The 26,768-nt window shown below is 44.2% G+C and overlaps 1 protein-coding gene across 1 annotated transcript in view; it reads right to left on the reverse strand.

Annotated features, from left to right (window-relative positions):
- LOC128941423 (CBP80/20-dependent translation initiation factor-like) overlaps positions 1-26,768 on the reverse strand; it is a 487,587-nt gene that overhangs the window by 346,650 nt on the left and 114,169 nt on the right. Inside the window, exon 8 of the mRNA XM_054283182.1 lies at positions 1,921-1,996. Within this exon, the coding sequence (XP_054139157.1) occupies positions 1,921-1,996 (76 nt within the window). The remainder of the gene's footprint in view (positions 1-1,920; positions 1,997-26,768) is intronic.

The raw sequence follows: 26,768 nt of genomic DNA on the forward strand, positions 1-26,768 counted from the left end.
TGGAATTAATTCACTGGAGTCAATGGACTCAACCTGGTGTTAGGACAGGATGACAACTTTGTGTTAGGACATGATCAGATGAAAAATAGACCAGGAGGATCTGGTTTATTTAATAGTTGTTGACTGAAAGTTAAACCCTAGAGAAGAAAATCAGTTCCTTGCACCAAAGATGGTTTGATTTCTCATTTCCAATTATTCCTTGGGGAAAATCACCTTATTTTGCAGAATTTCTGGGGTCTGTAGAAGCTGAACCTGATGTTTTCTTCCTGTGACCTAAAGTCCAGTCATATCAATCATGGAAGAGACTGAGCAGGAAGTAGCTGCAGTCTTCCTGGCAAAGTTAGCATCACTTCTCCACTCCTTCCACTGATTTGTGTATTTAGTGCCAGCTAGCTCACCCAAAAGAAACAATAAGGCAGATCATCCCATGTTTTTCAGGATGAGCAAAGCTTTTCCTCACATGATGCATGAGCAAAAAGCCCAATGAGCTTTTTGCTCATCACTGAAAAGGGTAACACTACCAAAGCACATGAGATGTCTCCACCCTTCCCTCTGAAGGCAGAGGAGACTTCAGCAAAAACATACTGAGCATCCTCAGAAGCTTGCCCAGCCCAGGACACTCAGATTCATTGAGGACTTGGGCTCTGGAAAGTGAAAAATTATATGATGCTGACAAATTGACTTATTCAATTAGACTTTAGAACTGAGGGTCTCATCCTGCTATTTCCCAACATCCAAACATTAAAGGTCATTTAACCAGAACTACTAAAACTGGGCTGAATAGAGAGATCTGGAGAAGGAACAGGCTGGAGAAAACAAGCAAGTGGATGACCACTGCATTTAAACATATATACACCGCAAAGGGGAAACAGCTGGGTCAGCACACCATCACTGCTGGCTTCCTGGCAGCAATTTATTTTGAAGCTGTCAGGAGGGTTGATGCTTTTCAGAATCGCCTTTCCTAAAATATATGAGCTTTGTGTACATATACCTATATATATGTATGTGTATATATATATACTGTTGTCCTAGGGTGATGTTATGATGCTTTTATCCCAAATCATGTGTTCTGTTTATGCTGGACATTATATTCTGTGCCTTCAAGACTGGCTGAGAGTACAGGCGGGGAGAAGAAGAAACACGGAGTTTTGTTATCAAGAACGAGACTCGCTCCTCCACAGTCTGCTGGAACACTGTTGTTGTCTGGGCGCGGACGGGGCAGAACACCATGCTCCTTTTGCTTTTTAGTTGGTTAGTTAGTTTAGCTAGCTGAGGCAGTCCGAGCTTTCCCGGGACTGTTTTACTTTCCCTTTTCTTGGAACCATTCGAACCAGCTCCAGACCAGGACACAGGGAAACACCGAGAGCTTGCACTTCGTAGCCTGCTGGGGCCTACTCTGCAGCCTTTCCCAGCACCGGAGGGACTGATAACAGAGCAACCACCCACTGGAGAAACTTCCTGAATTTGTCATCTTTTCAGAGCAGTGAATGTGTTTTGTCATCCAGTATTGTTCATTTTGTGTGCTGGGGAGTGCTTGGCCTGTTAAATAAACAGGTTCTTTCCACTTCTCTATGAGGAAATTATTTCCCGAACCAGGTGGGGGGAGGGAATGCATGGGTTGGCTTTCTGGGGGGCTGCTTTTGGAAGTTTTCTCCCAAATTTGCCCTAAACCAGAACAACTGTCCTCAACATTTCACCTCCCAATGAAATCTACATGATAACTGCCCTCACCCAGCATTAAGGGTCATTGCAAGGCTTGCCAAAATCACAGGCATAATTCTCCATCATAAACCCCAAAGGACCATAGCTCAGCACATCCAATCCAGCAGTTTTCCCACTTCTGTGGAGAGTTTTGTAAGGATAGGGAAGGAGCTGCTGGTCTCCACCATAGCATGGGCAGGAGATACCCTCATCACCTACCTGCCACACTGGAAGGACTTTCTCTATGTCGTTTAAGTTGATGCTATCACCATCCTCGAATTTCCCTTTTCCAAGCCTGTGGCAAGAAGAAAACAAACAAAACCACATGAAACCTCACTGGAGCCAAAGTTAATTTTCTATTATTATAGCACATGGGGAAGATTACTTCTTACTGCGAAGGGCTCTCATGAAAACAAAGACAGTCTCGGAAGTGAGTATGCTGTGCCTTCAAAACACTCCCACGAAGGCACAAAGCTGTTAATACAAAATTAAATGCTTTTCTCAGTCCTGGACCTGCACCATCTGCTACAGCGTTCAAATGCTTTTGGTAATAGCAGGAGTGAGAAAACCAAAGCCAAAGGCAATCCTGAGCAGTAGTGTTGGGTGATTCAATTCCCAGTTGAAGGAAAACCGAAAGCACAGCCCACGCAGACCAAAAAAAAAAAAAAGACACAAAAATAATAAAAATGTTTGAAGCACTTCTCATTTGCTGATCGAGTTCCATGGCTGAAAAAGGTGTTGGTAAACAAGCACAAGCATACATCTCAGACAGCAAACAGCAATCAGTAAAAATACAAACATACAATTTGTAAGTCAAAAAATTGGGGTGAGAAGCCTGGCAGCTAAAGGACTTTCTTGTATCAAGAAAGTAACTAAGACAATTCAAAGATAATTACTAACTGGATGCAGAGAGTTTGTAATGATACTGAAGAAGAAAAAATGGCCAATAAAATATCATCCTTCCACATTTATAAACAATTGAGATGATCTTTTTTTTATTATGCAAGAATGATAATGCATTTTTTGATCAATGACAAGATCTTGTTAAATAACATATATTAAACAGAAACTTTGATAGCAACAGACCCAGGTAATCAGTGCCTGGAAGTCAGAGCACAGCATATTTTAGTGGAATTACAGCAAATGGGGGGAAAAATCCAGAAAAATGGCATGTGCTGAAGTACTAGGCCCAAAAGGCATCAAGCTGAAGGGAAACAATTAATTTAATTAGCATCCTAACTGCAACCTGATCTAGTGGAGGGTGTCCCTGCCCATAACAGGGGGGTTGGAACAAGATGGTCTTGAAGGTCCCTTCCAACCCAAACCATTCTGTGATTCTATGATTTATGGGAAATCAGAGGTGTTTAACAACTGACTTTCCCTCATAGATGAAATAGGGACTTTAATTTACAAAGGGAAAAAAAAAAAAATATATATATATATATGAGAAAAATCAAGTAAAACATCTGTGGACAAGTAATATCAGTTGCAGGTACAGAATGTGCAACCATATTGTAGGAAAAGGTTATCTGAAAAGGTTGGAGACTGTCACAGGTTGAATGTCTGATGCCAGACTGCGGCATAAAGGCAGGGGATGAGGATATAGGGATTAGGGGGATGAAGGTATCTTTCCTCTAGAGACATCATGCACATCTGAGGCTGAACTACAGGACTGCAGGCAGCACTGGCAGTCATGTTTCAAAGAGGTGTTAGAGAGAATACAGAAAAAAACTAAAGTAATACATGGGCTTGGGAAATATCTTGAATGAAGAGAAAATATCAGTTACAAAAGGTTATTTGAAATGGAAGAGTAAAAGCAGAGCAAGAGCTAATGCTGGAAATTAAAGGCAGAATAATTCAGGTCAGAAATGAGGTACAGTTCCCCGGTATTCCTTAACCATTCTGCTTTGATTATTCATCATACCACCAAACTCAGAATCTTCCAATAAAATCAGATGTCTCTCTGATGGAAAATGCTTCAGCCAAGCAAATGTGACAATGTCAATCAACTGGATGCAACTACATGGCCAACCTTGGGCAAGTGATCAGACTAAGGAATAAAATGGTCCCTTCGGTACTTACAATACAGAAAACATACTGAACAGCATCTTTCTCTTTTTTTTCTATTAATTTGTTCATTGCACAGTTAGCCTGTTAAAAATATCCACTCAAGCAAGAGGGAAAATGCCTAGCTAGCAGGTGTAGATTCTTGGTTGAGCAATACAAACAACTTTAAAAGTTAAAAAATAAAACCAATTTTGTCAGTGCTTTGTCTATTCTAACAGAGGTTACTTATATGACCTGTATTTTGGGACATGCATTGCTTGTGCTGGCAGCATCTGTTTAACTTTTCTGCATATAAACTAATTCTTATTTCATTTTTTCAGCAATAATATTTAGGAGTAATTAAATATCTCACCTTCACACTGCCTTCTCTACCTGTTTTCATCCTGGGCATTCACAGTACACCGGGAACCAGAAGCAAACCAAAAAGCAGACCCTGTTACATCCTCCCTATACATAGCAGGTGTCACTGGCAGGATCATCTGGCAAGTGCCAATTAAACAGAGTAGAAATTTACCAGGGTGGAAATCCAATTCGGATTTAGGTGAAATGTGCTGTTTTAAAAATTGCCTCATCTAAAGGGAGATAAGAAGGACCCCTTGAACTTTGAAACAGATGAAAACAAAAGCTGAAGCTGCAGAAGACAGGGCAAGATGACCCAGGAATTCTTTCTGTACTTTCTGATAAAAAAACTAGCTGCAAGTGTAACGGGAAACCAGTAAAATGAACGTGTATGAACTTAATGTAAAATTCAATTCTATGCATATGTATCAGTAAGAGAGATAAAAAAAGGATCGTGAATTCTTGGGGGGGGACATGTCCTTTACGGAGAATAATCCCCACATGCATCCAGCACTGTAAAAAACATACCACTTTCACAACTTTTACAAAGTTGTGGAGTTTTTTTTCCTTCCTCAAATAATTTTGGCAAGGCCAGCCTGGAGACCATCTCTGTCCTCACAGGGGCAGAGGGGAGGATGGACCTCTGAGGTGCGCCCCGGGATTTTCCCTGGAGGAGCTCCTCTCCATCTGGGTTTGCCTCCTGTGAGGACAGACAACGACCTGCTGGTGTGCGTACAAACGGTATGTATATCAAAGGAGGGCCCTGGGGGAGAAAGAGATAGGACTGCTAATAAGTCACTCAGAGATGTCTGAGTGCACAGCCTCATCCCTGTGCTTGCAGGCAGCCATCGACCGAGAGCACAGTCAGCAGCAGACGTCCCCGATTGATAGAGCGACTTGGGGAATGGGTTCATTGTTTGATAGAGCGGCCGCTAGCGACTCTGGGGGTGAGTCGAGTGAAACCAAACTTTGTGTGCTTGTGGTGTCTGGACATGTGTTTGTAATTGTGTGAGTGCATGGTGTATAAAACAGATCGAGCGAGTGAGTGTACCCACGGTGTGCGGGGGAGAAGTTCTACCTGCATCTGAAGCAGCCAAGTGAGGCCTGAGGTGCTGGCTAGGGCAGGCTGTGGGAGCAGGGAGAAGTGGAACAAGTGGAGAAATGTGGGTGAGGACATTTATTGTGTTCAAAGGTGGTGATTTGTGAAGATTTTGCACATTTTAACTGTGGCTAGACAAAATCCTCTGCCCCAGTAGTTTGGACTTGAGTCCTAGAATTTTACTGTGTACTGTTATTTTGATTGTGTCCAGAGTGTGTGAGGACCAGAGAAAGCTGATGTGGGTAAATGCTGAAGTATTGTATGCTGTGTTGTGTTGAGGAAAGTGGGCACTTTGAGAGATATCCCCTTTCCCAGGGAGTTTGTGTGATTCTTCCCCCACATTGTGGTAATTTGATTCTTGGGATTGCATGGTTGTGTTTGTGGAGATTTTAGGATTTTGTTTGCAACAAGTGTAGCATTTTACACAGAAGAACTACAGTATACTGATTTATGTTTAACTGTGGTAAAACAAATTAAAGGAATTCCAGGAATTCCCCTCCCACAGCAATTCAAGCCCTGACTCGTGAATTTGAGATACAGGGAAGGGGTGAGAAGAAGAGTCTATGTTTGTGGGCATATCAGTTTTTACTGTAACAGGCACAACCTTTGCAAGGCTGCAAAGTGAGTGTCAGTGTAAACAATGCTTTAATTAGATTATGTGGGAAGAAAACTAGAAAAGACTAAGATTTCATAAAGCAGAGTTTAAGTGGAAGAGACCAAGACAGGCACTTTGGCATTTGTGTTATTCTAAGGAAACAAAGGCTACTTAGACAACTATAAGGATCTTAGTAACAGCCAGTCACGAGAAGCAAAGAAGTAACAGGGTGTTTAAATTATTAGAAAAGAGAGTTTCAAATAATTTAAGAAACCCAGCAAAAATAATTAAAGTTGAGTGTGCTCAGCCTATTTTATACCCCAAGACTTTGAATTAAAGCAAAGAGTTGGGATGGAGTAGAAAGATAGGAACTAAGAAAATAGAGTTTTTAGTAGACACGGGGGCAACACACTCAGTGTTAAATAAAGCCTTGATGCCTATAACAGCTGATTATGTTATGGTAAGGGGGCAACTGGCCAATCTGAAAAAGTATATTTTGCAAACCATCAAAATATTCATAGGCTTTATATATGCCCAACTCTGCAAAGGCCCTGTTGAGTAAAGACTTATTAGAGCAGCTGGAAGCAAAGATCACATTTAAAGATAAAGAGATTATTTTAGTAAAGGATCAACAATATGTAGACGTACTAGCCTTAATTTTAACAATTAGTGAAACTGAAATTGAAAATAAGAATAAAATTAACAAGAAAATAATGGATCCGGTGTTTCCTGGGGTATGGGCCTCTAACATACCAGAGAGGGCAGAGAAGACCTCCTGTGCAAGTTAAGGAAAAAAACCAGATAGGGTCAGGCAGTAAAAGCCTAATCTGCACCCAGTGGTAGCAAACCCATACACCTTACTAACATGTTTGGTACCTGAACTAACCTGGTTTACCATTTTAGATCTGAAAGAACCCTTGTTTTGCCTCCCTATCCATGAAGCCAGCCAGAAAATTTTTGCATTCGAATGGGAAAGCACTAAAAGCAGGTGCAAAACCCAGCTCACATAGATTGTGTTGCCTCAAGGCCTTCAAAGCTTCAAAATTCCCCTCCTCTGTTTGGAGAAAAACTCGCAAAAGATCTAGAGTCCTGGGAAACTCCACAGGCAGAAAGAAGGCTATTGCAGTATGTAGATGACCTTCTTAGTAACCACTCAGACGAGGGAAACATGTGTGGCCTGGACAGTAAGCCTTTTGAATTTCTTAAGACTCCAAGGATACAGAGTATCAAAGAAAAAGGCACAGATAGCGAAACAGAAGGTAATCTACCTAGGGTATGAAGTTAGGGCTGGGCAACAGACTTTAGAGCAAGCTTGCAAGGAAGCCATATGCGGAACCCCAAAAGCCCAGACGATAAGGGAACTCCGAACCTTCATAGGCATGGCAGAGTGGTGCCAGATGTAAGTTTATAATTATGGACTGCTCATCAGATTTCCAATAGAAATAGAAATCTCCAGTAGACAAAAGAAGCCACACAGGCATTTCACCAGCTAAAGAGTGCCCTCATGTCAGCTACAGCTTTGGGACTTCCAGATGTAAGTAAACCATCCTTTCTATTTTCCCATGAAAAACAGAGACTTGCCCTGAGAATATTAGCTCAGGACTCGGGTCCATACTGGAGAGCAGGGACTTACTTTTCCAAGCAACTAGATGCAACGGCCAAAGGATAGCCAAGTTGTCTCAGAGCTGTAGCAGCAGTTGTGCTGAATATTCAAGAGGCATGCAAGTTTACCCTGGGACAAAAAATGACTGTACCAGTGTCCCACACAGTGTCCGCAGTACTGGAAGTAAAGGGTGGCCACTGGCTTTCACCACAGAAGTTCCTAAAATACCAGGCCATCATGGTAGAACAAGACAATGTAGAGATAGTGGTAATGAATATTGTCAACCCAGCTTCTTTTCTCAGTGGAAATCAAGGAGAAGCAGTGCACCACGATTGCCTAGAGACCATTGAAGTTACTTACTCGAGTTGCCCAGACTTAAAAGACACTCCTTTGGACGATGCAGAGGCCTGGTTCACTGACGGGAGTAGCTACGTTGCCAGTGGTGAAGCCATTCATTACAATGAACAGTAGTTTCCGAGGAATAAAAGAATTAAAAGATCTGAGGAATAAAAGAATTAAAAGACACTCTATCAAGGGAAACACAGAAGTTAATAAATAACCTAAAATACATTGTTTGGGAAAACTTTGATTAGATAAGTTAATAAATAATCTAAAATACACTCACAAAAGAAACTTTGGAATTAGAATATTTGAAGAAGCGAAAGTAGAAGCCAAAAAGTTAAGGTGACCTGCCAAGCCGTCAGAATCAAGCCAAGTGCAACAGTGATTTCTGCCAAGTCATGGAAAAACATGCCAAGGATGACAGGAAAATGCCCAAATTAGGAGAAGCTTAAAATTTAACCAAGGAAGACCAAGAGTTCCCGGAAGACTCCGCCTATATTCCTACCTGCCTATGAATATGCATGTAATAAATGATGTAATTCTTGTTCAAAATTGTATAAAAACCTGCTTTTGCTGTACCTAATTCAGAAATCCACTTGGTGATTTCTCCAACGCGTTGTCAATAAATACCTCCTGCCTATAGACCTCAAATCTAGTCTCTGGGCAGCTTATTATCGCCTTTTGGGGCAAAATTCGGCATCATTTTTGGCGACCGCGGCAGGACGGAAAGGGTCCTCCCGAGCCTTGGCTCGGGGGACCGGGATCTCTTCAGGGCCCTTGACGGAATTCTGTCAGAAGGGATCCCCATCCCCCAGCCAACGCACAACGGTGGACAAGAACTTTCTGCATCTCCTGCTCCAAATTAAGAGGTATTTATCTTTGCTTAAGGGTTTTATGGTAAAGCGCTTTATTGGGAAACGAGGGTCAGACGTGACCGCTCGAAGGGAAGCCGGGGGACGCCCTGGTAAAGAATCCCAGTTGTGTTAGAGGTACGGTAATAGTAACGCAGGTTAGAGTCCTGCTGTGAGGAATATTTGTTTTTCGTTTATCTTGGTATCTTTGGAAAGAATATTTGTTTTCGTTTATCTTGGTATCTTTGGTTTGTTCTCATTATGTGGGAAACCGTTTTAACATTGTGTTTAATGTTATAATACTGTGAATTAAGGGTCAAGAACTGAAATTGTTCTCTGAGACCGGAAGAGAGGTCGGTCAGTTTGTGGTATTTTTGTGTCTGCTCTATGTGTCTGTTGCAAAATCTTACAGGAGGCGTCTTGTCACTCTTCATGTAATAGACGCACGTCTCAATCCCGGGAAGAAATTTGTCACCCCCTGCAATTGTTACGGTGCTTTGCGATTGCATGAATCTGGCAAACCGGTATCTCACGGTCTGTAGGCGACCTCTCGTGACCCTACCTGGTAAACAATCCGTTCTGATATAGACCATAAGGTAGGAACTATTTCATAAAGGTGTGTGGGTGAGAGTGAATGAGACGCAGCATCGCTGCGAAGCGAGAGGGAGTCCCACTCCGCATTTCCTGTTCTTCGCGAGAAGCCAGGTCGGAAACGGACAAAGCGATTGGAAATTGTGTGTGTGAAGTGTTAAAATCAATTGGCATACAGTATTTGCGAAAAAGAGACTGTTCCGGTTAAACAGAAAACGCAGACACGGGAAATAGCAATGGGAGGTCAACAGAGTAAGGACGTAAATATGAAAACCCCCTTAGGATGTATCCTAAGCACTGGAAGGACTTGGGAGGGATTTCGGGGGGAAACATAAGTAAAAAGACACTCCTTAAATATTGCACACAGTGGTGGCCATTGTATAAGTTAGATGACAATGAGAAATGGCCACCGGAGGGAACAACTAATTATAACACTATTTTACAACTGATGCTTTTCCTCCGTTGACTTAATAAATGGGATGAAGTGATGTATGCTGACATGTTCTTTATGTAGCACCTCAGGACCCCCTAGTACTAGCTCTAGAAAAAGATAAGAAAGGTTCAAAGCCTAAAGAACGTTGCTGTGATGCATGTAGCATTGGGGAACAATGTCTTAAGTTAACAAGAAGGGATAGTGGAAAGGAGAGTGAAATAAGCCTGTGGGAATATCATCCATTCGCCCCAGGATGGGAAGGGCCCCCTTCCCAGGCCAAAAGAGGAACAAGGGGATCTTAGCCCATTAAAGGAACCGGAATGATGGTGGAAATCTAAGTTTGGGCATAGCCCTCAGAAGTTAGACAACAGTTGAGGAGGACAGTAGCCCGGAACAGGACAGGCGCCGGCAGATGCGGGAAGAAAGGCGACAGATGCAGAGCGAGAGGCGGTTGGACTGTGTAAACCATGCTAGGGAAGTAGTAGGAAAAGAGTTGACAGAAATTGAAAGTGAAGATGAAGAACAGGGAAAGGGAAAGAGAAAAGGGAAGAGAAAGAATAGGGAAGACACTGAGGCACAGGAAGAAGATCCCGGGGAGGGGATCAGTCACTCGTATTATACCAGATCTGTGGCACGGAGGGAAGCGAAGCAAAGAGAGGAAGGTAACCATACGATAGCTCCTCTCCGACAAATTATGCCAATGGTAGGGGAAAGGACTAGGGTAAAGGTGCCGTTCTCCACGAGTGATCTGAACAATTGGAGAGATGAGGCAAGGAACTTCAGGAGGAACCCAGAGGGAATAGCGAAGAGGTTTGAATTAATGGCAAAGAATTTAGATATTGATTGGGAAGATATAGAGGTGATGCTTTCAGAATTGACAGATACCGAAAGGGAACTCGTATTGGAAACAGGGAAACGACATGCTCAAGTATTATCAGGGAGACTAGAAGATAATTTCCCCAGCAGTAAACCAGAATGGGACCCGGGCAACGAAGAGCACTATCGGCGGCTGGTACAGTATAGAAAACTGATAGCGATGGGCTTGCGTAATGCGATCCCTAAGGCTATCAGTTGGTCGATGCTATATGACATCAGGCAGGGAAAGGATGAGACCCCATCAGAGTTTTTGGATAGACTTAGGGCAGCCATGAGACAGTATACACCCCTGGACCCAGCAACGGAAGAAGGGAAGCAACACCTGTTAGGATTAATGATGGGACAGAGTAATCCAGACATCAGGAAGAAATTACAAAAGCTCGAACATCCAGCAAATATAAACCTGGAGGCATTGCTGAATGAGGCATGGAAGGTGTATAATAATAGGGAAATAGAGGAAAAGGAAAAGGAAGATAAGAGGCTAGCTCGAATAGTGGCTGTAGCAGTAGGAGCTCAAAATACAAACCATTTGGGGCCTAACACCAGGGGTAGAGGTAGAGGCTACCCAGTGAGAGGGGGAGGGAGGTTCCAACCCCACCCAGTTAGAATAGGGCCAAACCAGTGTGCCTATTGCTTCCAAACGGGACACTGGAAACATGAGTGCCCCCAATTAAGAGAAAGATCAATGGACACTACTACTATCGCACATCAGGGCAGTGAATGAGGGGGACCGGTGGGCCGTACCCTAGCAGACCCACTGGTTAAAATGGAGCTAGGGGAAGGTAAAAAGGAATTGGATTTTTGATTGATACAGGAGCAACATTTTCGGTTTTAAATCAAGAATTGGTACCTAAGAGTGATGAATTTGTACAAGTTGTGGGAGCAACAGGCCAACCAGAAAAAGCTTACTTTTGAAACCTATTAAATACAAAATTGGGAAACAAATGGGAATTCACCAGTTTCTGTATTTGCCAAATTCACCAAAGCCTCTACTAGGAAGAGACTTACTGGAGAACTTGGGAGCCATTATAAAATTCAACAAAGACAAATTGGAATTTCAAGTAAGTGAAGAGCAACTGATTACAGCCTTAAGCCTAACAATCAGTTGTATAGAACCGAAGCCTGAAGGCCACAATATTGAGCGTATCCTGAGTGAAACATATCCATTAGTATGGGCTACCGATATACCTGGGAGATCAAAACAAGCAACACCTATCATTATTGAACTTATACCTGGAGCGAGGCCGGTAGTTAGGAAACAATACCCACTGAGGTTAGAAGATAGAAAGGGAATTGAGCCCATAATCAAAAGGTTTTTAGAATTAGGTTTATTGATAGAATGTGAATCATATTTTAACACCCCAATTCTGCCAGTAAAGAAACCTAATGGAGCTGATAGATTAGTCCAAGACCTGAGGGCAGTAAATGAGATAACCAAGACGCTACATCTGGTAGTTGCTAACCCTTACACACTCTTAACTAAATTAAAAGGAAATTTGACATGGTTCACAGTGTTAGATTTAAAAGACGCATTCTTCTGCCTTCCTTTAGCTCCGGAGAGCCAAAAGATCTTTGTGTTTGAATGGGAATCTGCAGTTAGCCAAATAATTAGAACAGTGGGAAAGGCCGCTGGGAGATGGTACTCTTTTGCAATATGTAGACGACCTCCTAATAGCAACAGAAACAGAAGAAGAGTGCACTGAATGGACTATTTCCCTGTTAAAATTTCTGGGTTTAAGTGGATATTGAGTTTCTCAACAGAAAGCACAGCTGGTGCAAGAAGAAGTGGTGTATCTGGGATGTGAAGTTTCCAGAGGACAGCGATCCCTGGGAGCAGCCAGGAAAGAAGCCATCTGCCAAATGCCTAGACCACAGACGGTGAGAGATTTGCGCGCCTTCCTAGGGATGACCGGTTGGTGTCGGCTATGGATCTATCAATATGGAATACTCGCCAAACCACTCTATGACTTACTGAAGGAAAGTAAGGGTGTTCTAGTTTGGACTCCCGAGGCAAAGGGAGCCTATAAGAGACTGAAACAGGAACTCATGAGAGCACCAGCCTTGGGTCTTCCAGACGTGACAAAACCATTCTGGCTGTTTTCTCATGAGTGACAAGGAATGGCCCTAGGAGTCCTAGCACAACAGTTAGGACCACATAAAAGGGCTGTGGCCTACTTCTCCAAACAATTGGATGAAGTGAGTAAAGGATGGCCTGGCTGCCTGAGTGTAGTGGCCGCAGTGATAATCAACATTGAAGAGGCCAGAAAGCTCACGCTGGGCCAGAAAATGACTGTGTTAGTGGCTCACACTGTGTTTGCTGTGTTAGAGCAGAAAGGGAATCACTGGCTGTCACCTTCCAGATTCCTAAAGTATCAAGCTGTTTTGGCTGAGTCAGATGATGTTACTATTCAGGTAACTAACGTTGTGAACCCAGCTTCATTCCTAGAAGGGAAAACCTCAGCAGAACCCATCGAGCACGATTGCCTGGAAACGATCGAAGCCGTTTACTCCAGTCGCCCGGATCTCAAAGAAGAGCCATTCGAAGATGCAGACGATTGGTTCTCGGATGGTAGCAGCTTCGTAAAACAAGGAATAAGAATGGCTGGTTATGCAGTAACTACCACAGAAAAGGTAATCGAGTCAAACCCTTTGCCTGCAGGGACCTCAGCCCAGAAGGCAGAATTGATAGCTCTGACTCGAGCCCTAGAATTGGCAGAGAACATGCGAATAAATATTTGGATAGACTCTAAGCATGCCTTCTCCGTTGTTCACGCTCATGGAGCCATTTGGAAAGAAAGAGGACTGTTGACTACTCAAAGGAAAACAGTCAAACATGCAGAGGAGATTCTACGATTGCTAGAAGCAGTCCAACTCCCAGCACAAGTGGCCATAATGCATTGTAAAGGACATCTAAAAGGTAACACTATTCCAGAAGTTGGGAGTAGAAAGGCAGATGCAGAAGCTAAATTAGCTGCTGCAAGGACCGGAAAGGTAAATATAGCAGCTCTGATACCAGGAGAGCTGGATGTAAACCTCCAACCAAACTATCAGGAATCAAGATCATAGATGGATTCAAAGGAATAAAGGTAAACTGTTAGACAGTGGATGGGGACAATTAGAGACAGGACAGTTGGTAATACCAGGGAACCTAATGTGGCAGATTGTAAAGACGGAGCATGAAAAGGCCCATTGGGGTCTAGATCCACTTTACCAATATTTGCAAGCCAGGATAGCAGGACTGAAATTATTTATCACCATAAAACGTGTCACATCCCAGTGCGAGCGATGCTTGAAGAACAACCCGAATACAGGGACTAAGATACACCAGGGAGCAATAAATCGAGGTAAATTTCCAGGTGAGGTATGGCAAATTGATTTTTCTGAACTCCCAAGAAAAGGGGGGGTTTCGGTACTTGTTGGTATTAACTGATACATTTTCTGGGTGGCCTGAAGCATTCCCTTGCAGGACAAATAAGGAAAGAGAGGTGACTAAAGTATTGTTGAATGAAATTATTCCACGGTTTGGAGTACCGAAGAGCATATCTTCGGATAGGGGCACACATTTCTGTGCAAAAGTGGTGAGAGCAATAAGCAGAGCATTACAAATTAAATGGCAATTACACACACCTTACTGTCCACAGGCCAATGGGTGGCCTTGTGGGCGAAACCTGTTTTTGATGCAGCCTTGGCACCCCACGGAAGAGGACAGGGAGCGACTGAAGAAGAAACTGCCCCTAGTCCTACGACCACTGCTGCTACAGCTGAAGGGACACTCGAGAGGGTTAGACAGAGCTCTGATACGTCACTATCAAACGGCCCAGGATTTGAATGATTTTATTGACTCATTAGTCAAGTCCGGCAAAGGCACCTTGCCTTGATTGTTATGATCCACATTGTGCTACCTGGATAGCTTTACATTGTGGAGGTTGTGATAACACTTTTTGGATAGAACAATCATTATTATGGGATTTATGGTGTCATACTTGTGAGCACGAGCACACGTCGGGTAGAAGCTGGGAAAATGAATTAAGGAGACAGACGGGGCAAAATGCATATGCAGCTTTAAATCGTTATGAGTCTCCCGAACAGAAAATTCTTTCTTATTGTCGTTGGAAAGTACAATGTGTTGTGAATAGAATTAAGGTTCAAAGTAAATCACGTATAGTTTCTGTAAGGTGTAGAAAATTAGTACCTTTAACACAGCGTTCAATTGTAGGGCCCTTCAGGGGAAATCCTGAAAAGGCATTAGATCATTGTATTGGAAAATTGCAAAAATTGAGTTTGCAAGTGACGGGACCAGTAAAGTTAGGAGCAGCAAAACTGAAAATAGATAAGAAAAAGAAGGCAAGAAAAGGAACGACTTCATCTAAATAAGGTTATTAGTAATTGTTAATTAGTTCCCTATGATTAGGACAATTTCACGTCTAAGGGACCCTGCCTTGTGGGACGCTGTTGCTCCATGGGACCCTGCTTCGTGGCATGCTATAGGTGTTGAAGAACAAGAACAACGATTACGAAGTAAGATACATGTTGCCTTAAAGAAGGAGCTTGAATTCGTAGCCGCATATAGTAAGAAAGCCGAAGAGGCTTTACAGTCACCACCATTGAATTGGTTATATTGGATTGAAGAATCAGACTTTTATACTGGCCCTTACTTACATTCACTTCCTTGTTATGTTTGTAAAAGGGATGTTGATAAGTGTTATGCTTGGATAGCTCTGCATTGTGCTGATTGTAATCAGATTTACTGGTACTCACAAAGATCAATAGGATTTTTATGGTGTAGACCTTGTTTTGGAAGATGGATTCGATATTCTTCCTGGTATAGAGCTCTTGAGCACAGTACTGGTCTACCAGGAAGGTCAGGATTACAACTTTATGAGAGTACAGAACAAGTGGCCATAGCATATATGAGGTGGAAATTACAGCAAGTACTTAGAGAGCTTGAAATTACTACATCCTCCCACATTATAGCAGCTCGCTGTAAAGCTGATTTGCCTTCAAACTTACCTCACGCTATACCTGTAAGCAAAGATGCAGATTTGGAATTAGACCAGTGCATTCAAAAATTGACACAGCCTTATAATAGACATTCTAACAAACCAGGGAAAAGACAACAAAGAAAGGAAAAACAGAGAAGGCAGAAAGAAAAATAAAGCTTATTCCTATTATACTGCTCAATGCTGTATACTACTCAACAGCTACACAGGTCTTCAACTACTAGGAATCATAATGAAAAGGACCCAAATGTTTTGGGCTATGGTACGAGCGTACCAGCGCCCTATAGGATTAGAATTTGACGAAAGAATTCGTAAGTTATAAGAAAAGGGGGGAATGAAGCCATTCATTACAATGAACAGTAGTTTCCGAGGAATAAAAGAATTAAAAGATCTGAGGAATAAAAGAATTAAAAGACACTCTATCAAGGGAAACACAGAAGTTAATAAATAACCTAAAATACATTGTTTGGGAAAACTTTGATTAGATAAGTTAATAAATAATCTAAAATACACTCACAAAAGAAACTTTGGAATTAGAATATTTGAAGAAGCGAAAGTAGAAGCCAAAAAGTTAAGGTGACCTGCCAAGCCGTCAGAATCAAGCCAAGTGCAACAGTGATTTCTGCCAAGTCATGGAAAAACATGCCAAGGATGACAGGAAAATGCCCAAATTAGGAGAAGCTTAAAATTTAACCAAGGAAGACCAAGAGTTCCCGGAAGACTCCGCCTATATTCCTACCTGCCTATGAATATGCATGTAATAAATGATGTAATTCTTGTTCAAAATTGTATAAAAACCTGCTTTTGCTGTACCTAATTCAGAAATCCACTTGGTGATTTCTCCAACGCGTTGTCAATAAATACCTCCTGCCTATAGACCTCAAATCTAGTCTCTGGGCAGCTTATTATCGCCTTTTGGGGCAAAATTCGGCATCAGTGGAAAGCAACATGCTAGATATGCAGTGACTACCTGCAGAGAAGTAATAGAATCTGGAACCTTATCAACAGGCACCTCTGCGCAAAAGGCCAAGATAATTGCCCAGGCCAGTGCCTTGGAAATGGCAAAAGGAAAGAAAATAAACATCTATACAGACTCGAGGTATGCATTCCGAGTTGTGCATGCACATGGAGCCATCTGGAATGAGAGGGGACTGCTAACCTCACAAGGAAAGAACATCAAACATGTGCAAGAAGTAATTCAGCTGCTAGAAGCAGTTCAGCTACCTGAAAAGGTAGCAATTATGCATATTAAGGCACACCTGAGAATGAGCTCAGAATTAGAAGAAAGAAATGAGCTGGCAGATGTGGAGAGTTTTGTCAGAGTGGCTTGAGGAGAGAGGACACAGCCGAATTGATTTGGTAGAGATGTCCTAACTAGGGCAGAGGCCTTTTTGCAGGCAGGGTGTCTGTTGAGAAAGTAGCAGGCTAAAGAATGGAAAAGTACAAGACAGTGGTTAATTCCAAATCTTGCACCTGAAAAGATAACGTGTCCTTGGGCCTAGCGGAGGATGATAAAGAAATGGACAGCGAGGTGTGAGAAGTAGAGAACGTAGGCCCAAAGGAATGTGGATGAGTTAATGGTATAGTTTAACCAATAGATTGCTTGGCTTACAGAATATTCATGAGCTTATTATTTGCTGTATAAGTGTTTGATGCTTTCTTTAATAAACTGGACCTGTGATGAACCATCTGGTGTCCTGGTCTCCTTCCTACGACACATGGTGACCCCTAACGCTGACCCTTCATCTCGACTAAAAGAAAAAGGGGGAAAGAACGTCCCACGGTCGAGGAAATTGGAGCTGGGTCCCGTTCGCAGCCAGGACGGTGCCGGAGTTTTGAAGCACCCTTGGGGTTCACATCGGTGACTCAAGCCATTCACGTGCTGCCGGAGCCTGGAAAGCTGCAAGAGCGCTCACGAATAAAACGGTATGGATAGGCAAGCAGCATATGAACTCTTCGCCGCGTATTTAGAAAGGCGAGGGGTAAAAGGGATAGATTTAAAAAAGGAACTCCCAGGGTTGCTAGCTGTGAGAGTCTGTCCTAATTTTCCCTCATCTGCCTCACGATCGTCCCTGGGAGCCCACTGAAGAGAAGACCCCCCTGTCTAGAATATCTGGCTCTGAAGGAGAAAAGTCACACGCCACGGGCCCTGAGACTTGAAAGAGAAGAGGGCACCATGCCCCGTTTGCAACAATAGCAGCTTTGGAAGCTGTCCCACCTCTCGGCCTGGCTGGACTTCTCCTGAGTTCCAGGTGGTCTCCCACAGAAGACCCTCACCTGTTTTACAACCACCGTGACAGACAGACAGAGATGTGAGAAGCTTTTCCATCAAGGACTGAGACATGAAACTCCTAAAAGGCTCCTCTGCTCCTTCCAAGGACTGGGACTGAAACCCCCCAGCCCGGGGGAGGTGTGTAGGGAGGCAAGCTGACCGAAGCGAGATGTTTGCCTGCAGATTGTGACCACTGGAGCAAGAAAACAATGGCTCTCGCTTACTGCTGAGAACATAGACTACCTGTTACATCTATCAAGCTCATTTACTGCTGAGAACATGGACTACCTGCTACGTCTGTTCCCTATTGTATCTGTTTCCCCCCCCTCGCAATTTTCAGTAATAAAAACCTCTGAGTTAGCTAGAGCCTTTGAGATCTCCCCAGCGTAGCAGGCGGACCCTCGGCTGGACTGCACCAAAGGACTTCGTCTCTGCGTTGGTAGCTGTATCCACTCTCTCTCTCTCTCTCTCTCTTTCTCTCTCTTTTTCTCTCCCTTAATCCCTCTATCGCATTTTTGCTGTAGTTATTTCAATAAAACTGCATTTGTTTTGATTATCACTGCAAACCCCCTTGTACCGTGTTGGTGTTTTGCACTCTGAGATCATTCCTACCCACCATCAGGTCATCTGTCCACTAGGACAGACCCTGACACTAGCCTACGGCTATGCTAAAGGGGTTTTCCGTAACCCACATACAGTTCATGAACTTGCTGAATGAAGAAAGTTTGGGGATATATTGTGGGAGGCGGTATTAGAAGATGATAAAACAGCAAAGAAATTGGGCAAGCTATGGCACGTGGTTCCTAACCCACTACTTCAACATGTCTCTGAGCGTAAGGTGGCAGAAAGGGCGACAGAAGCTCATAAGAAAAATATAGGGTATGGTCACGAGGACGATCCTCTCGCGCCTTCGGTAAACAAGGTGTTAATACCGATGGGTTCACAACAGTCTGGGATGGAGGATCCAGTTACAGGCGCGGGGGGGCCGTCTGCACCTCCTCTGTCGGAGGAGGAGGACGAGCTGGAGGATAGAGGAGAGCGCAGACAAAGCCCGCTGTCCCCCCGCAGGGAAAGCGGGCTAAGCCAACCGCCCCCCCACAGGGAACGTGAGCCGAGCTTGCCGCCTCCCCGCAGAGAGCGTGAGCCGAGCCTGCCACCTCCCCCACCCGAACGGCCTGCGCAGAGACGGCAACAGCGCAAAACTCTCCAAGAGTCAGATCCTATCCCAGGGGCACTCAGTGACCCATGGTGGGAGATGGCTAAACAAAGGAGAGAGGCTTGGGCTGCTCTGGCAAAAGAGGCAATGCGAATGGGGGATCATGAGGCAGTGGAGGCCGCTTCTGCTCTCGCCTGTCCGGTTACATACACGTCACAGTATGATGCTCAGGGGAACCACATACAGAATCTGGCGGAGTACACTCCTTTAGACTGGAAGTTGTTATCCCAGTTGCGGTCCACGGTTAGTCAGTTCGGGGTGAAAAGCGAACCTGTTAGGCAGATGCTAGATTACTTCTTTAATACGCAAATTTTGTGCCCGAATGATTTGAGGGGAATAGTGCTGCTAATATTTACTCAGCATCAACAGTTGTTGTTTAATGCGCATTGGCAAGCTTTGGTTAATGAGTCGGTCACGACACAGCAAGCTCAGGGGGACCCGTTGCATGGAGTGACAATTGATGAGCTCATGGGCTTGGGGACATACTTGCGCACGGAGGCACAGTTGATATCAGGAGCAGATAAGCTTAGAGAAGCCATGCGGTTGGTACGTGCAGCCATAGAAAGAGTTAAAGAGCCAGGAGGGCTGCCGGCGTACATGGGCATAAAACAAGGCAGAGAGGAATCGTTTGGGAGTTTTATCGACAAAGCAGCTGCGGCTATAGACCGGGCTGGCGTTGCAGAATACATGAAGGGGGCGTTATTGAAGCAGTGTGCCTTACAGAATAGCAATCCGGCCACGCAAAGGGTGCTAGCCACTCTGGGAGCAAATTGGACCATTGAGGAAGCACTAGAGCGAATGGCGTTACAGCCAGCAGCCTCACAAGTATTCTTGGTAGATGCAATAAAGGAATTAGGAGTAGGGCTGCAAAAACAAGCAGAATCCACTCAAAATCAGGTGTTAGCCGCTCTTGCTCCTCTCCGAAACGGCTCAATGGCAGTCACGCAGGGAGGCTCGAGAACATACCCCAAATGTTACCGATGCGGCAGTGGGGGACACATGCGCCGAGAATGCAGAGCGACTGGCTTGTGGTGCCAAAACTGCCAATCCAGCTCCCACAACACCTCGGCTTGCCGGCGTCAATCGGGAAACGGGCGGCGGAGGGCAATTGCCGGCCGCGCCCAGACACAAGTTGCCGCCGTGACAACAGCGCCACCTCCTGTCCGCAACCAGCAACAGCAGGGAGCCTCGGCTTGGACATATCAGCAGCAGTAGATGTCACATTAATGACGAACTGGCCTGAAAGGATACCAACGGGAGTAAACGGTCCTCTCTCGCTACAAGGGCAAAAATGTGGAGCCTTATTGCTGGGACGCTCCTCAACATCCATGCTGGGACTATTTGTATTACCTGGGGTCATAGATGCAGACTATACCGAGAAATACAAATCATGGCTTACACCCCTTATCCCCCGATAAAGATAACCAAAGGACAACGCATCGCGCAATTGGTACCACTACCACAGATGACATCTGGTATTCCATCGTTTACTGGACAGAAGCGGGATGGAAAGGGTTTTGGCTCTACTGGTGTTGCACTCCTGACTGTAAATCTTCAAGAGAGGCCAAAACAAAAAGTTGAAATTACCCATGGACATCAGAGCATAACCCTTTATGGATTATTGGATACGGGAGCAGACACCAGCATCATATCGTCAGAAGCATGGCCACAGCATTGGCCCCTGCTCCCATCAACAAACATGCTCACGGGAGTAGGAGGACTCACTTTGGCAAGCAAAACACCACCCCTGTCGGTGCGCATTGATGGGCAACAAGTGTCTGTTGTGTTTTCAGTTGTTCAGTTGCCCCCTACAGTCTCTTGCCTGATTGGCAGGGATGTTTTAACACAGCTGGGGGTGGTGTTGACCAATCACCACCCTTTGGGGTAATTGCCATTGCTTGGACTTTCCCCATTCCACTCACCTGGAAAACAGATACACCGGTGATGGTTAAGCAGTGGCCCTTGAAAGGGGAGAGTCTTATGCATGCCCATGAATTGGTGAAGGAACAATACGAGCAAGGACATTTACGACTCTCAACGAGTCCGTGGAACACACCCATTTTTGTGATCAAGAAGAAGTCAGGGAAATACCGCCTGGTACACGACCTACGAGCTGTGAATGACCAGATGGAACCGATGGGGGCCTTGCAACCTGGTCTTCCGAATCCAGCCCTGATCCCTCAAGATTGGCGGCTTTTAATCATCGATTTAAAGGATTGTTTTTTCACTATTGGACTGCATCCCAATGACATGAAGAGGTTTGCCTTTACCCTACCAGCAATAAATCGTGGGGAACCAGACAAAAGATTTGAATGGAAGACACTTCTGCAGGGCATGCGGAACTCCCCCACGTTGTGCCAGCTTTACGTTGACGCTGCATTACAGCCATTACGTCAGCAGTGGCCAGCTACCATAATATATCATTACATGGATGATATTTTGTTTGCGCAGTAACAGCCATTTTCCCCTTTACAGGTTGACAGCATCAGAGACACTCTTGCAGCATCTTCACTTGTTATTGCCACAGAGAAAATTCAGACCACAAAACCATGGAAGTATTTGGGATGGACTCTAATGGACCAAACAGTGGTACTCCAAAAATTAGAACTGCACTTGGACATTAAGACTTTACATGATGCTCAAAAGTTGCTAGGAGACTTACAGTGGCTAAAACCCATTGTGGGAGTACCAAATCACTTGTTGGAGACCCTACAACCCTTGTTAAAGGGTACTGATCCCACTACCCCTGTATGCCTCACGAAGGAACAGCATACTGCCCTACAGCAAATCAGTAATTGTGTACAACAAGGATATGTGTCCCGTCGACAGCTAGATTGCCCTATTGACCTCACTGTTTGGAATAGTCCTTGTCACCTGCTTGGCACTCTCTCCCAATATGAGAACAAAACGGGGGAGATACGGGTATTGGAATGGCTGTCACCACCATTACAACATAAAAGAACAATATTTTCAAAAATTGAACAATTGGCTGGGTTGATTAAAAAAGGCCGTCTCAGAATTACTGAAGTGGACGGTCGAGAACCTGCCACCATTAGGCTACCCATGGAAAAAGAGGTGCTAGACTGGTACCTGGTTAATTCAGTGGATTTACATGAAGCATTATTGACATCATCTGCAAAGGTGGAGACAAGCAAGTTAGTGCCCAGGGTCCTGCAATGGATGACAGAATGGGACTGGATCACTCGGCTGCTGAGAAGAGAGCGACCCATAGAAGGAGCCATCACAGCCTTTACAGACGCAGGGAAGAAATCGAGACATGCTGCTGTTACTTGGCAAGAAAAAGGACAATGGAAGCACCAACTTCTTACAGCAGACCCTGCAGAGAGCCTACAAACCTTAGAATTGTTAGCAGTAGTATGGGCAATGTCCAACCTGCATGAGCCCTTGAATGTGGTCACAGACTCTATGTATGTTGTGGGAGTAGCCAGACGTATAGAAGGAGCAGCAATTAAGGAAGTGAATAACAAATGGCTGTATGAGTTACTGGTTCAATTAAGGAAAGCTCTCCGGGATAGAAGTGCGGTGTACTCTGTAATCCATATCAGGAGCCATAAGTGGTCCGAGGGCCTAGGAGAAGGGAATGAGCGTGCAGATAAATTGGTTACCTTACCCATTGATAACTCTTGTCCTGTTGATAAGCATACCTTAGCAAGAGAAGCCCATAGTAGATATCATCAAAATGCAAAAGGGTTGGCAAGGAACTTTGATTTGGGCTTATCAGAAGCCAAGGCCATTGTCAGGGCTTGTCCAATATGCAGCTATCATAATGGGGCTTGTCCAATATGCAGCTATCATAGGTTTGGGCTGCGGAGTTAATCCTCGAGGTTTAGAAATGAATGAGAAATGGCAAATGGATGTCACACATGTAGCTAGGTTTGGTAGGCTCAAATATGTGCATGTTACTATAGATACATATAGCCACTACATATGGGCTACAGCTCAGGGAGGAGAGAAAGCGATACATGTGATCAGGCACTTATTGAGCTGCTTTGCTGTTATGGGAGTCCCAAAAGGTATCAAAACGGATAATGGTCTGGCTTACACAAGTGCTAGGGTCCGAAAGTTTTTGGACCAATGGTCTGTCAAGCATGTGACAGGTATTCCACATTCCCCCACAGGACAGGCGATAGTAGAAAGAGCAAATGGTACCCTCAAACAATATATTGACAAACACCAGGATTTAAAGGACCCACAAGCATGCCTGACTAGGGTTTTGTATGTAATCAATCATTTATGTGTTTTTGGGGAGGACGATGCCCCCCCTGCAGTTAAACATCATCCGAGATCAAGTCAGGAAACTATTAAGGAAACAGAGGCCTGGGTGAAGTATAAGAACCCAAGCACAGGGATATGGGAAAAACCCGCAAAGGTGTTATATTTGGGCCGGGGATATCTTTGTGTTTCCTCACCAACAGGGCCTCTGTGGGTGCCTGCCAAGTGGACTAAACCTGTCTTTAATGCAGCATCTGGTGAACAACCTTACGGAGGGGGACAAGGAGCGCCTGAAGAAGAAGCTGCCGCTGATCTTAAAACCCTTATTGCTGCAACTGAGGGGACACTCGAAAGCAGTGGACAGAGCAGTGACACGCCGCTACCAGACGGCCAGGGAGCTGATTGACACATTTGAAGCACTATCAACCTTCCACATAAAAGGACCAGCGAGGGAACGCTGCCTTGAGTGTCGCAGCCCCTGTTGTGCCGCGTGGGTAGCTTTATATTGTGGGGGTTGTGGTAGAACCTTTTGGTTAGAACAGTCCGGGATCTGGGGTTTATGGTGTAACACCTGCAAGTATGACTACACATGGGGGGAAGACTGGCAAAGGGAACTAAGGAGACAGACGGGGCTAGGTACGGCTCTAGCTTTAAATCTTTATGAGTCTCCTGAGCAGAAAATCTTGGCCTACTACCGGTGGGAGGTACAGTGTATTGTGAAAAGAGTTAAGGCTCAAAGTAAGTCATACATAGCTTCTGCCAGGTGTAGAAAATTGGTGCCTTTAACACAGCATTCTGTAATAGGACCCATTAAAGGAGATCCCGATGAGGCATTGGACTCCTGCATTGAGAGTCTTCAGGAATTTGGATTGCGAAAGTTAGGATCGGTGAGGTTAAAGACAGATAAGAAAAAGAGAGCGAGAAAGAAACCAGAAAAATGAGGCTTATTTTTGTTATACTGCTCAGTGCTGTGGCGGATGGGGCAGTAGAAGTAACGCGCTTTAATCAGCCAAGAGATAACATATGGATAACGCTTGCTAATCAAACTAACCAATCTTCGCTTTGTCTTAGCCTTGGGGGGGTTACTAATCCATTTTGAACATGTTTGGTGGGTCTTCCAGTGTGGTCTCCTCGGGAATTTTGCAGTCTGATCAATAATCAAACTCTATGCATGCGCAATATGACAAACATTAAACCACCCACGCCAGGTTACACCGCAGGTCAAAGTGACGGTTACCGCCAATGCTTAATAATCTTATCTCTTAATACTACCCTGCATTCTCCTCCAGAGGAACTAGATCTCTTTGGAAGTGCAAACGCCAGTATAACTAACACCTCAAATGGCGGATGGTTCAGTTTTGAGCCCTTAGATCCACAGAATTTACATCGGCCTAGAGACGTATGGGCTACCCTGGATTCATCCCTCAGTTTGGATACAGTATCCAAACAGGTTTATAGCCAATGTAAAGGCACTAACATTAGGGCACCGAGGAAATTACCCGCAGGGATATTTCTAATCTGTGGAGACAGAGCTTGGAATGGTATACCAGTCAGGCCACAGGGTGGACCTTGCTATTTGGGGAAATTGTCATTGTTTCACCCCAGTGTGTCTTCATTAATGCAACTCAGTCAAAATTCAAGCAGGAGGAGACGTAGCCTGCATAACTTAGACTGCAGCCGGATAGGAGGCCCACGGTTTTGGAGTGAGTTTAAACAAGTGGTAGTCTCAACTATTTTGCCAGGAGGAGCTGCAAATAAAGCTATGAACTTAGCAAAGCAGTTGGGATGCTGGGCCAGGGATGAGCTAGACAAGACGTCACAAATTTTAGATATGCTAACTGCAGATGTGCAAAGTGTTAATCATGCTGTTTTGCAAAATAGAGCTGCTATAGATTTTTTGCTTTTAGCACAAGGTCATGGATGTGAAGAGTTTGAGGGAATGTGTTGCATGAATTTGTCTGATCACTCTGTGTCTATTCATGCGAAGATAAAAGAATTACAGCAGGGACTTTACAATCTCAAAGAAGAAGAGGGTTTAGGAATTGACGAATGGCTTAAAAGCTTAGGACTTGGACCGTGGCTGAGAAACCTTGTGATATATGCTATAGGGTTACTGGGTGTGATTTTGTCTGCTTTTGCTTATTTTGCCTTGTATTTTTAATTGTATTCAAAATATGGTTAGCCGAATGATAGAAAGAACCTGGCAGACTAGCCTTCTTGCCCAAGAACAAAACGGGGGAAGTGTGGAGAGTTTTGTCAAAGAGTGGCTTGAGGAGAGAGGACACAGCCAAATTGATTTGGTAAAGATGTCCTAACTAGGGCAGAGGCCTTTTTGCAGGCAGGGTGTCTGTTGAGAAAGTAGCAGGCTAAAGAATGGAAAAGTACAAGACAGTGGTTAATTCCAAATCTTGCACCTGCAAAGATAACGTGTCCTTGGGCCTAGCGGAGGATGATAAAGAAATGGACAGCGAGGTGTGAGAAGTAGAGAACGTAGGCCCAAAGGAATGTGGATGAGTTAATGGTATAGTTTAACCAATAGATTGCTTGGCTTACAGAATATTCATGAGCTTATTATTTGCTGTATAAGTGTTTGATGCTTTCTTTAATAAACTGGACTTGTGATGAACCATCTGGTGTCCTGGTCTCCTTCCTACGACAGGCAGATAGAGAGGCAAAGGAAGCAGCGAAAAGTGAAGTAACTATTAAAGGAGCTCTAATTCCAGGTAAGCCAGAATATAATAAGAAAGATAAAAAACTAATCAAAGATCAAAAAGGGACATACAACCAAGAAGGGAGGGCTACCATTGAAAGGAAGCTGAAAATCCCTTCCCATTTACTGTAGTCACTATTAAGGGAAGAACACCAGAAAACACACTGGGGAATAGATGCCCTAAACACCTATTTGATTGAAAGAATCATTGCCAGGAACTTATATGTCACTATTACTCAAGTAACCTGACAGTGTGATCTTTGCCTCCAGACTAACCCCAAGAATACCCCCAGACCAAAAACTTAGTCATATTGGGAGGGGCCATGAGCCTTAACAGCAGTAGCAAATTGACTTTTCAAAACTCCCAAGGAAAGAGGGGTATCTGTATTTATTAGTATTGACAGATACATTTTCAGGGTAGCCAGAAGCGTTTCCCACCAGAACTGTCAAGGCTCAAGAGGTGACCTGAGTATTATTACAAGAAATAATACAACATTTCAGAGTTCCAGCTACAATATCCTCAGATCGAGGATCACATTTCATTTAAGTAAACAGCTCAGACAAACTGAAAACATGGAACTCAGAGCAAGGAGCTAGATGGACCAGTACATAACATACAACCTGAGGATTAGGTATATGTTTAATCTCTTACAGAAAAGACTTTAGAACCACAGTAGGAAGGATCATTCCAGGTGCTTCTCAACACCTTCACCGTGATCAAGATCAAGGAGCAGAATGCCTAGATCCACCACTCTCGAGTGAAGAAGGCCCCAGAAGCCCCTTAGAAAGTGACACCAGAAGGCAATGAACTGAGACTAAAATTTACTCGGGTGAAATGAG

Source organism: Melozone crissalis, unplaced genomic scaffold, assembly GCF_028551555.1.
Source record: "Melozone crissalis strain CALT ecotype California unplaced genomic scaffold, PUWL_Pcris_2 ptg000035l_1, whole genome shotgun sequence".
NCBI classification, from domain to species: Eukaryota; Metazoa; Chordata; class Aves; order Passeriformes; family Passerellidae; genus Melozone; species Melozone crissalis.